Below are 15,640 nucleotides of genomic sequence, written 5' to 3'. Positions count from 1 at the left end.
GTGTCTCAACATGATATTTTAAAGGAATATTTGCATGATATTTAGTCATAGAGAAGGATCCCTTTTTAAGAGGGTTTTTAGCAACTTTAGCAGGTAAAGGATCAGGCAATATGGTACCAGAGGGAACAAAGCATTCATACAAGGATTTAGCTTTAGACACAGAGGGCTCATTTCTAATTGGTTTAGAATAGCCAATGCCATGCATTCCATTTCTGCTTACGCCATAGATCATTGAAGCCATTAAGCTTCTATCCACGCTTTTAGCTAGGAATCTTTGAAAAGACTTTTCATACTTAGACTCATTTTTACAATCAGAGGCATCACAGGCAACAATTTCTTCTAACTTAGCTGTAACACCCCGATTTCGGTGGCGTCACTTTAGTAACCAAAAGTAAACTTAATGCGGAAAAACGTGAATATATTTTTTTTTTTTGATTATAACTAAGACATGACTGAAATAAATAAAACCCAAGTGCGAAAAGTAATAAAACTAATATACAATATATAAACAGCCCCCGCTGTAAGTAGCAACCTCGTCACGAGTGAACCTCCAGTGACGGGTAATAGAAGTGTAGCGCCCGTAGGCAAAAGTACAAACCAAAAGAAAAGGTTAAGTGTCCGCAACACTATCCCTCAAAATGAGAATAAGCTGGCCCATCGTCCTGAAACAAGACTTCCTAAGTCCAACCAACTCTATGTGATTCCCGTAACGAAACCACACAAAAAGCTATAGGTGGGAAACTACCCTGTCCCGAATGAAACAAATGATGTTCAGAGCTAAGACTCTACTCCTACACTAATCCCATCTCGAGGAGCTCACACTAACACTCAATCCTACATGCTAGCGTGATCGTCGTCCGAATCTGAATCCAGAACGACTAAGTCTAGGTACATCCTCCGTCTTCCGCTCGCTATCGCGATGCGCTCCTGTTCCAGCATCCCAACTCTAGTTTCCCCCGAAGGGTGAACCGTCGTGAACTAGTCCGCCAAAGACATCTGACAAAGGGCGTTTGTTCGCCAAAGCACACACAGAAGACGCGAGGGTCAACTCCAAAGAATTATGTAAATAATAGCAAGGATAGATATAGATAATAGGATAGCCACTTAGGCTTTTAGCTAGGGATAACATCCTAGGGTTGCATATCTCATGATGAATATAAACGACGATAAATCACAGTTAACATGCCTCAAATAGAATTAACAAGTATCAAACACACTCATCACTAAGTCAGTATGCATGTTGCATGAAATGATATGCAGGTTAACCCAGTTAACCACATGCATTCCGGAAAGGGATGGACATCAAACGGATCAGCCCTAACACCAGCCACGGTGGAACCATTTCGGCCTGCGTGCCTCTTACACCACACAAAGGTAGCCAGATCAGCAGTAAACCCGTAGGTCTGCCATTTCGGTCTGCTACAAGAGACGTCTACAAACGCTCTTCCACGGCATTCCGGGTCTTATGACCATTTTGGAAACCGACGAGGTCCAGAGTACGTCCTGTGTTAATACCTCATTAATGTTGCATGAATGCAAGATGATTAGTCAATCAACGTCTCCGATCTCACTCGACACGTCGCCACGTGTTCTAGCTAAATTAATGTCTCTAAAAGCTTACCCTAAGGTAAAGTCGATTCTGCGACAAAAGACACACTTCACAACAACACATAGCTGCTCCAACAGCACAACAACAAACGCTGCTCCAACAGCACAACAACAAACGCTGCTCCAACAGCACAACAAACAAACGCTGCTCCAACAGCACAACAACAAACGCTGCTCCAACAGCACGACAACAAACGCTGCTCCAACAGCATAACCACGACAAACTCAACACTTGGATCCGACGACACTCCTCGTTTTTCCAAAACTATGATTTGCATCGAAAGCCTCCTTTCGAGATTTATACCATTACTTAAAGATTTAGAGGTTATTTAAGGTCTTATGAGTTTTCTTTATAAAATAGATTCCATTTTGTCTTATCGCAAGTCTTATACATTTTCAGGATCTCCCAATCCCAAGTCGCTTCCAGAGGATGTCTCGATCCACTAAACAAAATTAAGGCCCGAACCTCGTTCGTCCTATCAAACTTTCTCAAAACTCTCAAAATAAAATCGGCATGACCTGCCCGCTATTCTCACCATTCAGAATCTCAGATTCCAGTGCAGAGCATATTTAAATCATCACAATCAACAACATGTCATATATCGAAGAATCTCATCATAAACACTTAGCACTTAGCATATAAAGCATGCACCACACATCCTAGATTACCCACTTAGCACATAGCATGTAAGTCAATCTCAAAAACATTCAGTAGATGAATCATCTACATTGTCAGCCGAAGCCTCAGAAAACATTTTCCAATCACACACAATCCAGTGCATAAACAGTAAACAATGTCGAAACATCGACCCTAGACATTAACTAGAGATTCAGTGAGAAGCCCTCACCTGAAAGTTCTCCAGAATGATCAACTAGTGCTTCCTCGCTCTCAAAGTGTTGGTCCTCGGGGAAATCCTCAAAAGCACCTTTACAATAAAATCACAGAATACTATCAGAATCTATCGGAAACTAAGCTATCGATACTTACTAAGGTTACTCGAAGTAATCTATACCCTAAGGTACGATAAACTAGCGCGAAAGACAAGTTTTCGGAAAAGGAAATTTTCCTCCTCCCCCCTAATAGGGCTCGGCCACTTTGTGCAATTATGGGGCTCGATTTTTCTTCGATCAAACTTGGTTCCTATGCTTTTATAAGCCGTAACTAAGGGTATTCTGAACTCGGAAAAATTATCGGATCAAAAACTGTCGCAGGGGTATTTTGGTCATGATTTTTAACTTAGGATTTTTCAAAACTGAAATCCCAAAAATAAAATTTTGCAGGGACGTCACCAACGACGTTTATGACAACTAATCCTACTAGCACTAAGCTAAGGCGATAGTTTTCAGCCTAAAGGTTGAAGCTTTACACCAAAAACTCCAAAAATGGGTATTTTAGGCTCAAATTGATTCCGGCGGAATTCCGGCGACATAACGGAAAATCTAACCCGGCAGAAGTGATCTTGGGCGCATAAGGAAGAGGTTTAGAATCAGAAATGAAAGATTCAGGATAGTTTTGCAAAAACCCATAAACTATCCGCTCAGAAAACTCTACAGAAAAGCTATGGAAAAAGCGATCAGAGGTAAGGATTAGCGACTATACCTCGAAGCCTTGAAGTAGCAACTGATTGATCGACGATCAAGCAAACGATGAAGAAAAACTCTTCTTCCTTGTTCTTGGCCGCGGTTTTGGGATAGAAAATGGAGGAGAATTTGTGTTTTTCTTCCTTTCTTTGCTATATATAAAGGTTGGAAATTCGCGGGAAAATGAAAGTTTCGCGAATCTGATTTTTCCGACTTCATTCTCCATGAATTAATAGATATGTTTTGGCAAAAGAGTTCTAAAACTATAAAGAGGTCTCCTTGTATTTTTGGCAACTAAAGCATAGTCGGTATAAAACTATTTTACCCGATAAGTTGCTTTTTGCATCGAATATCGGAATGGAAAACTTCCTTCGGAAGAAAGATTGAAATCATCAAGAGAAATGGGTGTACGCGTGTGGAATATTCATTTGAAGCTCTGAATAGAAAAAGTCTTCATTGTCGAGAAATTCTAGGGTTTTGAAATACCAGGGATTCGGTTTCGGCAAACTTCCGATGATTGGAATCGGACGTTCGTAGATCCTAGAGTTTCGCCTCGAAACGATTGTGATATATGGAAAAGAGAAGTTCTAACATTTCTCTGAAGATTTTTGGAATTAACTTCCGTCGTGCCTAAAAGTGAAAATTAGCTATATACTAGGGTTTCTGACCTAGGTTTAAGCGTAAAACGATCGTGCTATAACTTTTATCGACTTCAATACGAACCTCAGACTTTTCCTGAACTTTCTCCTTCATACATTTATTTCATTTACTAAACTCTTGTTCAGGTTTCCCTTCGCCATGCATCAAACCTACTGGTGAATAAGAATTTATTCACTTGGTATAAACTGAAAAACTTGGGCCTTACATTAGCAATCTGGTTCTTAAGCACAGAGTTAGAATTAATCAAAGCATGATTATCATTTTTCAAATCAGAAATAATTTTCTCATGTTCAGAAGGAGTCTTGGAAACAGCAGATAAGTCCTTTTTCAGCTTCTTATGCTTAGACAATAAGGAGTTATATTTATCCATGATATCAGACAATGCATGTTTCAGTTCAGAGGTAGAGAAAGAAGCGAATACCTCATTTTCATCGTCTGAGTTAGGATCTCCTTCTGATTCTGAGTCAGAGTCAACAGCTCCCTTTGACTCTGCTTCCTTGTCTTTGACAATAGCCATGAGTCCTTGGACTTCACCATCAGAGTCAACATCCTCTGACTCTGATTCATCAAATGTCACCATCAGACTCTTCTTTGTCTTGAAGTGCTTCTTTGGCTTCTTGTCCTTCTTCAACTTTGGACAGTCACTTTTGTAGTGCCCTGATTCTTTGCACTCAAAGCATGTGACTTCCTTAAGTGAGGACTTCTTCTGACCTGAGGATTCAGACTTTCCTTTTGCCTTTCCAGAGCCTTTGTATTTGCTCTGCCTGTGCTTCCAGATGCGATTGAGTCTCTTGGAGATCAGAGTCAGCTCATCTTCATCAGAATCTTCTGATGCTTCTTCAGATTCCTCTTCTTCAGCTTGAAGAGCTTTTGACTTCTCAGCCTTAGCCTTTTCAGATTTAGATTTCAAGGCTATGGACTTTTTCCTCAGATCTTGCATCTCTGAGCGCTTCAGCTCATGGCATTTCAAAATGCTGATGAGTTCTTCTAAACTCATATTCTCAACATCTCTCGTGAGCTCTATTGAAGTCACTAAAGGCATCCAACTTTCAGGAAGACACCTGATGACCCTTATGACATGATCTTTTGTTGTGTAGCTCTTGTTGAGAGGTCGTATGCCAGCTACAAGCAACTGAAATCTGGAGAACATTTCTTCAATGGACTCATTTGGCTCCATGATGAAGGATTCATACTTTTGGATCAAAGACAATGCCTTTGATTCTTTGACTTTCTTGTTTCCCTCATGAGACATTTTCAGAGATTCGAAAATGCCTTTCGCAAACTCACGATCTGTAATCTTCTGGTACTCTTCATAGGAAATAGCACTTAGAAGAATTGCTCTTGCTTTGTGATGTTGTGAGTACAGCTTCTTTTGATCTGCAGTCATCTCTGACCTTGGGATCTTCTTGCCATCTGCATCAACTGGACGCTCGTAGCCATCCACAATAATATCCCAGAGATCTGCATCGAAGCCCAGAAAGAAACTTTCCAGTCTATCTTTCCAATATTCGAACCTTTGACCGTCGAACATAGGAGGCTTTGCATTGTAACCATCTCTTTGAGTTTCACTGGTGGTGGCAGCCATTGTTTTTCACACCGGCCCGGATCACTGAACACTGTTAGGTGTGGTAATCAGAACTTGCACTCTGATACCAATTGAAGGTATGAAAAACGGTAGAAAGGGGGGGTTTGAATAACGTTTTCAGTATAAAACTTCCACCTTAAAGATTTTGACAAATCTTTCGAGAACTTAAGTGCTAAAGATAAGAGATAGAAAAGCACACAAGGATTTTATCCTGGTTCACTTGATGAATCACTCAAGCTACTCCAGTCCACCCGTTAAGGTGATTTCTTCCTTCTTAGAATGAAGGCAATCCACTAATCAGGTAAGAGTTACAACTGCACTTGAAACCTACAAGTGACTAACAATTACACTGACTTAGCTCACACTAAGATTCACTCTCTTAGTCTTCTCTAGAATCCGATCAACCTTGATCTCCTAAAGGAACTAAACAAACTGTTTATCAGAGAATTGTTTACAAGAGATTTGCTTCTAAAAAGCTAATAGTAAACTCAATGAATTTCAGATGAAAAAAAGCTTAGAAGAATTTTAATATGTCTTGCGCGTATGTGAATGCTTCTAGCCGCTTCTTTCAGTCTTCAGTCTCTTTATATACTCCAAGGATTAGGGTTGAGCGTTGCATGGAGAATGCTACCGTTGGAGGGCAGTTCTGGAAAATCCAGCTTCTGCTATGTCTGAGACTGTTAGGTAGGTCGTCAGGAAGGTACAGTTGCTTTTGTACTTGGATAGCGACTTGACCTTTAAACCTAGGAGACTTCTGATCAGGGGAATGCTTCATATTGGAACTTGTGAAGCCGGTTGATCAGAGTCAGAGGGAAAGCCCAGATCCTCTGACCATTGTTTCTTCTGATTCTGAACTCAGAGGGAAGTACATGGTCTTCAGAGTATCTTGCTTCTGGACATCATAATTTCACTAATCAGCTTCTGTATCTTCAGAGTCTTCTACACCATCAGAATATCTGAGCCTTCAGTGTTTCTTGGTTATCAGACTTTCTGGATCTTCAGAACTTCTAGTGACTGAGTCCACATCAGAGTTTGTATAACTTCAGAACTTCTGAAGCTTTTCCACTGTTCATACTGAACATGGTGAATGCGAAAGCGTTGCTTGGGTCGCTCTTTAACACAGTGCTTCTGATTTGTGTGAGATTGAGTTGAGGTCAGAGCCTGAAAGTAGCACACTCAGAAAAACACGTTAGAGTACCACAATTGTTCATATCAAAAGGTTAACTTGTAATCATCAAAACATAGAGTTGTACTACTAGATCAAAACTTGATCTTACAGCTATAACATCAAGAGAGATTCATGAGTTCATGTGCTTAGAATGATGTGCTTAAATTGGCTAGTTGATCAAGGATCCAAAGCATGTTCTTTTCTGAGTTTATGTTTATTTTCCCTTTTTACTACTTCGACGTTTCATCATCTCAATAAAGCAAACCTTCATACTCAAGGCTTAAGCTGAATTTATTTACTCACAATCCCTGTGGTTCGATAATTAAAACCGGGTGGATTCGTACACTTGCGGATTACCAACACATACTTCATCTCTTTTTTTCTCCTTCTCTATGCATGGCCTTAAAATAGTATATCACCAAGAAATATGTCAAAGTCAGAAGTTTTAATTTATAGTCTATTTTATATTAATTTGGGATTCTTGAATCTAAGTTTATAGTTTGGTTAATTATTCTTTGGCGCCTATTTTGCAGTTCTAAAATAATGCAGGGTGAGAGACGAAGGATCCTTCTCTATGTTTGATTTGCCATTACCCACCTATTTTTCAATTTTGATTTACATGCTTTGAGATGAAGGTATGAAAAACGGTAGAAAGGGGGGGTTTGAATAACGTTTTCAAGATAAAACTTCCAACTTAAAGATTTTAACAAATCTTTCGAGAACTAAGTGCTTAAGATAAGAGATAGAAAAGCACACAAGGATTTTTATCCTGGTTCACTTGATAAATCCCTTAAGCTAATCCAGTCCACCCGTTAAGGTGATTTCTTCCTTCTTAGAATGAAGGCAATCCACTAATCAGGTAAGTGTTACAACTGCACTTGAAACCTACAAGTGACTAACAATTACACTGACTTAGCTCACACTAAGATTCACTCTCTTAGTCTTCTCTAGGATCCGATCAAACTTGATCTCCTAAAGGTAACTAAACAACTGTTTAAGAAAGAATGTTTACAAGGGATTTGCTTCTGAAAAGCTAATAGTAATCACAATGAATTCAGATGAAAGAATGCTTAGAAGGTTTTGAATATAGCTTGCGCGTGTGTAATTCTTCCAACCGCATCTTTCAATCTTCAGCCTCTATTTATACTCCAAGGATTAGGGTTTGAACGCTGCATGGAAATGCTACCGTTGGAGGGCAGTTCTGGAAATTCCAGCTTCTGCTGTGGCTGAGAATGTTAGGTAGGTCGTCAGGATAGTACATTTGCTTTTGTACTTGGATAGTGACTTGACCTTTAAGCCTAGGAGACTTCTGATCAGGGGAGTGCTTCATGTTGGAACTTGTGAAGCCGGTTGATCAGAGTCAGAGGGAAAGCACAGATCCTCTGACCGTTGTATCTTCTGATTCTGAACTCAGAGGGAAGTACATGGTCTTCAGAGTCATCTTGCTTTTGGACATCAGAGTTTCCACTATTCAGCTTCTGGATCTTCAGAGTCTTCTACACCATCAAAACATCTGAACCTTCAGAGTTTCTTGGTTGTCAGAACTTCTGGATCTTCAGAACTTCAAGTGACTAAGTCCATATCAGAGCTTGTATAACTTCAGATCTTTTGAAGCATTTCTACTGTTCAGAGTGAACATAGATGTTGCGAAAGCGTTGCTTGGGTCACTCTTTATGCACAGTGCTTCTGATTTGTGTGAGATTGAGTTGAGGTCAGAGCATGTAAATAGCACACTCAGAAAAACACGTTAGAGTACCATAATTGTTCATACTAAAATGTTAACTTGTAATCATCAAAACATAGAGTTGTACTACTCGATCAAAACTTGATCTTACATGAGATTCAAATGTTCATGGCATCTCTTCATGCAGCCTAGGAGAGGAAAATAGATTTGAGCTCAGATGTCTCTTATGAGCATGCCTCACATGTGTTGAAAATTTTGAAGGTAACTTTAACAACCCAGATTCAATTCTATGTTCATATATTAACTTGTATCTTTAATCCTCATGGCCTCAATTGTGGATAAGACAACTGATTTTGAATTTATAACCATTTTTGTCCCGACAGATTTTGAGATGTTGTCTGCTGGAAGGGACTTTACTGATCCAGGTTCCTTTGGAAAAGCTTCTCCACCTCAGCCTCTAATGCCTCTTCCCTTTTGGATTTGTTACTCAGTTCAAAGTTGAGCTTATTTGTATCAAGTTCAGCAACAAAAGTGTTAAAATTGAATGTTGTGTACTGCTTCTTTTATTCCTCATATTTGTGACTTGAATTCAGATTCAGTAGATGCAATGTCAATATTTTATTGTTTTTACCATTTATAATTTTCTTTCTTTCTAATTTTACTATTAATTAAGCTACTCAATTTACATTATGTAGTACTAGAAAAAGAGCAAGTTTGTTGCAATACAGTCTTTGTTTCTTAAAAAATTAAATTTTACAATATATGTAATGATTTGAAAGATGGAAACAACTATGGGCATGACCATCAAAAACCAATTACTCATGGGGACGTGAATTTGAACCATAAACTTGCTTGAGGTGTGAAGAAACCAGTTAATTACAAGGATGTAAATTTGACCGCACATGACCATCAGAAACCAGTTAATCACAGAGATGTGAATTGACCCATGAACTTGCTTAAGGTGTGAAGAAACCAGTTAAGTACATAAATTTGACTGATGAACTTGCTTGAGGTGTGAATTATCTTTAGCCTCGGAAAAAATCCAAACGCCATTGATTGCTTTATACATGACAAAGTAGCAGATATGATTGCTTGGCTGGCAATCATAGCTGCAAGGGTGGCTTTCTAAAGCACGAACCAAAAGAGATTACCAGTTTCACAAAGAACAGATTGAAGGAACTGATCTTATTATTAAACAAAATATATTTCACAATTACAATTTTAAAAAATTATTAATGATAAATCTTGTTATCAATAATATATTAATAAGTAAATATGATATGTTAGAAATAGGATACCCTATATTGGGAGTCGTGTTGCGAATATTTAAAATTTAAATTATGATAAAAAATAAGATGACCGTCAAATACATTTTAATCATAATCATTTATTATTAGATCTAATAATCATGTTTTGTTAGACTATCCTCATATAAGAAAATATCTCTCAAAACATACACATTCATTAATAATTACCACATACATCATTTATTCAATGAATTAAAAAAGTCAATTTTTTCATATAATAGTGATCGGAGGGTGTATATAAATAGTAAAATGATTGTTCTACACTTAAATTAGTGTTAAAGAACGTAGATCATTGTTCTAACTTAAGTGGATGTCTCACATTTGAGTTATTGTTAATACATCTGCATTAAATAATTGGGTGTGAAAACTTTACCGTCAATTAATTGAATGATTTATAATAACAATTAAAAATTGTAGACTTGCTACCCGTGCATCGCGCGGGGATAATCCTAGTATAAATAGAGTACAAAGTACTTAATAATTTTTTTAGGTTTAAATATGGTTAAACTCGCATAATATAAGGGAAGCTAAATTAATCCCTAAAAAGTATATAGAACGTTTTTTGTCCCATAATTATTATTTTATAATTTGAAACAAGGACAAATAACATTATTTTTCTTACTTAACTCTTTTTTTCTCTATTAATGGCTCACATGGCATGCTTATCTAGATCAAGGCTGTCTACATAAAGTTTTTTGCATCAGTCATGGTCCCTTCAAAGCTCACATGAACAACCTTAATCTGAGCAGGCCCACCACATGGGTTGGTGACAGGGAAAACATTTGGTTATGTAAATAAAATGATGTCATTTGTCCTTCTTTTAAATTATTTTTTTTTGCACCAAAAACATTGTAAAACATAACAATTTCAATTTATCTCTATATTATAGAGACAAGAAACATATTTAAGCCAATATTTTAACACTAAAATAAAATGATATTTCTTTTCGTAAAGAAAATATATTTCAATAAAAATATATTGTGCAATAGTATAAAAAAAAAGTGAAGTGAAATTGTATATACTATTATGTGGAATACAATTTCCAATACATAAAAATATAATCTACAAATATTTCATCAATTTTCATAATATATTATCTTTAAAATTTTTATATATCTAATAATTAATAAATTTAAATTTTTATAGTATATAGATATTGTATATATATATATATATGTTTATACTTATATATATTATAATAAGTTTACAAGAACTTTTTGAAATATCCTTATAAATTATTTTGTATTGAATTATTAATAACCCATACAAACACACAATTATTAACTATATATTTAATTGTTATACTTAAGCACCACAATAAAAGAATGCATTTTGGGGGGTTTCCAAAGTATCATCCCACCTAATAGGGGGGAAATTAATCTCCTAGAGTATTGTTGGCACAAGTGAAATTAACCTCCAGAGTATTGTTTCCCGGGGTACTGGTTTCTCAATAATATTTTTTTTATGCACATGGATCAAGGGAACCCTATATTTCATACTTAAGATACTCGACATCTTCCACTCATACCAACACTTGTTTGGTTATAAAAGAATGCATATAAGACAAGTACTAAAACGATAAGTCGATTCATTATATTTAATATTAGCCAAATATACATTGGTACTAATCAATGTTTTAACACCGGCTAGGTAATCAACTCGGTCAGCATTATGGGTCAATTAGTCACTAATCGAACCACTGAGCTTGATTCAGTTTATATTCAAAAAGCAAAGTTCATAATACAACAAACAATTTTTTATTGAAAAAACTATATGATATAACAGTATCAAATATATAACGAAATATGTACTTTTTATGTTAGCTTAAAGCAAAATGGTATGGTGGAAACACATTAGCAATTTTACTTCCGGGTTCTAAGTTCAACTCTTAGACCAAGCATTTATTTAAAATAACTCTCAAATGTACATCATTTGACCAAAAAATTAGTTTTGACTATGAATTTATTTTAGTTGACCTCAAATTTTGAAATCTGGCTTCCTGAAGTTACCAAGTCTATGATGTCATATCCGGTTCAACTACATAACCGATCCAACTAGAGGCTCAGATTGTCCAGAATACAGTAGCACGGTCGGACCGACTGGTTCGAGTCGAGTTTTAAAACACTTGTACTGATAACATTATAAATATTGCTTCAACATTCTCCTTCTAACCCTAGATTTTCATTCTCAATACTCAAGCGGCGGCAGAGAAAGGTGCTTTTAGACAGAATTTTGATTCTTCTCACGATTCGTCTTTTGAGATTTTTAATTTCACTTATCAAACTTATTGCAATTAACTTATGTAATTCTTGGGTTGATTTTGTTTAGGGTTTGAAGATTTTCACTTGAAAATGAGTGGCAACGACAACGCTGAAAGCTCAAACATTGGAGGTAAATTATACTTGAGCCATTAATATATGATATTCATCTTTAATTTAGACGATTTTAATCAATTTGGATGTTAATTGTGGATTACCGTTCAATTTTCTTACTTTTTTGTTTTGTTGGAATATGGCCCTTGTGCATGATTATGAATATGTTTGGCAGGAAATTTTTTTCATTTTTCCGTATTTATTTTCACTCAAGAAGAAGATGAAACAGTGTAGAACGTCTTAGGCCAGAATCAAAATAATAAAAACGATTTTGTTGGATGAAAGAATGTCTAATGCTCTTGATTTATTACGAGAAGACGTATGTCTCGAGAAAGTGCAATTTTTAATATTATAGGCTAAGAAAAATGAGATTCTGTCAAAAATAGGTTGGTTGTAGGGGTGGGCAAGAATTTGTGGTTCACCCGAACCCGCACAAACCGTCGTGTTAAAATTATTCTCAGGCGGATTATATTTTGGGTACACAGTTTTTTCAGGTGAGTGAATTGAGTTAGAAGTGGATTATTTAGAGTGTTCGGATTTCATAAATCCATTCCATTGATACTTTACACCGGGCGATAAAATCTAGCTAAAATTCAAATAGTTGTGTGATATGACAACTGCTCTGAGTCTCTGACCACTATGCGCTTTCACTATAGTCTCCCTCTCACATGAAAGACTTAAAGTGTGTAGAAAAGTCCCAAAGTTATATTCTTTCTTTTTCTGTCAAAAGTCAGATGCTTCATTGCGTCCATAATTCGAAAAACCAATATGTTACTTTTTTTTTGGGGTTTTTGTTATATTTTTTGTTTCTCAAACGTATATGTTCCTTTAATATTTTCACTGCGTGAGATCTTTTTCCCCAACTCCTTCTTCTCTCTTACCTTGTCTGCAAATGTGTCACTGTCATTGGTCACTCCATTGTTCACAATATTAGATTTCCAACTGTTGGATGCGTGTGTGTGTATATATATATATATATATGTTCGCATTATGTAAAATTCATTCTACTTACTATTGAAATTGATTTCCTTTACTTTAAAGGTGGTGAGTCTTTGCCTAAAGTTGTCAATGACAATTCTCCAAGTAAAATTGGAGACACTGAAGCAGCCACACTGAAGAAGACTAAAAATAAAAAGGTAGCAAGAAGTGGATGCAAACCTGTAAGTTCCCCATACTTTTGATTCAAACTAATTGTGTTGATATTATATTATACATTTACATTTTCACCTTTTGTTATTTTAAGGCATTGTAATTATATGCAATGAATCTTATATTTTAGAGGTTCTTTATTCTCACAGGGTAAAGCAAAAGTAAGAAAAAATTCAACTCCGGAATTGATGTCTCGCGTTGTCTGTAAGGAGTTCAACGGAGCTAGAACTCTGGGAACGGTTTTTGCCTACTGCTCTGAAAGTAAATTATACACAGTATGTGTTCTTTACTTTATGCAATTGATTAATTATTGTGCATACTCCAATTAATGTGTGTGTCCCTTTATATTTGTATATTTCCATAGGTTAGTTAAGATCATTTTTTGAAAAATGGCTAACAATGTTCTCTTTAGCACTCTATTTCCAACACTATACCATTGAATGCTTCTAATTCATGTGTGGTCCACTGAAAAACGAGTCTCACTTCAAATTTAATAGGTCTCACATGAATTTCAAACAATTAACAAGTGAGTGTTGAAAAGAAAGTGAGAGAAGATAGTACTTCTCATCACCCTTTAGTCTTGATGCATGAATTGTAATTCTTTATAAGGGGAAATTCTCTGGTGGACGCTATTAAAAATTGTTCCGTCCATGAACGATGTTTTTACTAGTAACATTTAGTGTGTGTTAAGTTGAAGTGTCTCACATTGCATAGAGTTGTGACATAGATAGCCTTTACGAGGGTAGAACAACCCTCAATTCTTGAGCTAGCTTTTGGGTTGAGTTAGACCTCCATAATTATAATATGGTATCATACCATATCCTAGATCAATTTGTTTGTTGTGGAGACCTCCCATATTTGGGTCACCCGTTGTTGTTTAATACACGCTCTAGATGTCCAGCTTTGGGCATGAGAGAGTTTGTTAGAAGTCTCACATTGACTAGAGATGTGACATAGATAGCATTTATAAGAATAGAGCAACCTCAAGTCTTGAGCTAGCTTTTGAATTGAGTTACGTCTCCCTAATACTAATATGTTATTTACAATAGACTTATTCTGAGCTAAAATTGATTTTAAAAATACTTATTTAACTTATGAACTATATTTTTCTTATGGCATAGTAGATAGAGTCATTTTCATTTTACAAGATCATATCTTATGCAGTTTTTAAAAAAGTATTATTTACTACATTGTTAAAATTAGGTTATTCATGGTTCAAAAAAAAGTTATTCATTGAAAAACCTACCTTCATTTGGATGCAGGTTGCGTTCAACAATGGTGCAGTGGAAGATATGGAGTCTAACGAGGTTTTGAAATACGATCCAGTAATGGAAGACTTCGTACCTAAAGAAGAAACCACACCAAGGTACAATAAAAATACATTAAATAATCAACCCAAAATCATTAACAAAATAAGATATCTTCCTATATATTTATAAGAATACTAATAATATATTTAACTCTATTTTTTCTTGTATGAGTGTGATTTAATTTGTCATGAATAATCTATAATTGTAGCACAAGTTTAAAGAAGACCGAAGCTACAACGAAAGATGCTACATCAGAGGGGTCAAATCCAACAAGGAAGAGAAAAAACACTTATAGCGGTAAGAGTGAAGATCCTTATAATGTTACTTTGGATTATATAGAAATAATCATTGTACTTTGTTTATAATGTTGTAACAATACTACTCAGAAGATTTAATTTATATGGAATATTAATGTAAAATTTCTTTTATAAAGATATCCAATTATTAGTCGCCACATGGAAAAATAAATTTTCAATTTAATTGATAAAAAATGTAACAATTTTTGAATATGTAACACGAAACGATTAAATGTCAGTGCAAAATAACTTTTACACTAACGATACATCAAAATTAAACTCATAGTTAGAAGTTTGCAAATTATTGATTAGCATGACAAAATATCATTTACATTTTCTAAAAACTGTGTTTGATGTTGATACTGATTTTTGCATCTATATATGTAGGTTAAAATGCATGAGGAGAAATTCTCGGAGGTGGAGAGCAGTTAGCTTCGCAAAAGCTGTTCAACGCCAACTTCTTGATGATATTCTCAAACTATTATGTGTGATCCTAAACTTTCATTTATGAACTTAGTATTTGCATGAAATAATTTCACCAATTTGTTAAACTTATTCATGTTTTCAACCTTTAAATAACGGTGAGATGAATCTTGGATTGCTTTATACAAATACTTGTGAAATGAATCTTGGATTGCTTTATATAAGTACTTGTGAAGATTATTTTTATACTAGTTTTACATGTAAGTGAATTCCATCAAGATAAATATCTGATCAAGCACAAAAAAGGTCTAGCACAAATAATAGATAGCTGGGCTCACTAAGCATTTAGTCGAGGATTTTATCTCTTGACGGTGTGTATGGAGAATGATTTGTTGGGAGAAACACACCCACTTGATGCAATCTCCGAGTCTCGATGGGATTAGTCACATGGTTGCCCGTGTTTATACATAAGTACTTGTGACGATTTCTTTGATAAA

At 35.7% G+C, this 15,640-nt stretch overlaps 1 protein-coding gene across 1 annotated transcript; it reads left to right on the top strand.

Moving 5' to 3' along the window:
* The first annotated feature begins 8,608 nt into the window (after positions 1–8,608).
* On the top strand, positions 8,609–15,347 carry LOC130719603 (uncharacterized). The gene is made up of 7 exons (XM_057570222.1): positions 8,609–8,711; positions 11,922–11,984; positions 12,815–13,125; positions 13,264–13,389; positions 14,377–14,480; positions 14,633–14,721; positions 15,108–15,347. Exons 1-7 carry the CDS (start codon positions 8,609–8,611, stop codon positions 15,110–15,112), a joined length of 801 nt encoding a protein of 266 aa, XP_057426205.1. The 3' UTR covers positions 15,113–15,347.
* Positions 15,348–15,640: the final 293 nt, after the last annotated feature.

The sequence above is a fragment of the Lotus japonicus genome, chromosome 5 (assembly GCF_012489685.1).
Source record: "Lotus japonicus ecotype B-129 chromosome 5, LjGifu_v1.2".
Classification (NCBI taxonomy): Eukaryota; Viridiplantae; Streptophyta; class Magnoliopsida; order Fabales; family Fabaceae; genus Lotus; species Lotus japonicus.
This window is presented reverse-complemented; position numbering and strand designations above follow the sequence as displayed.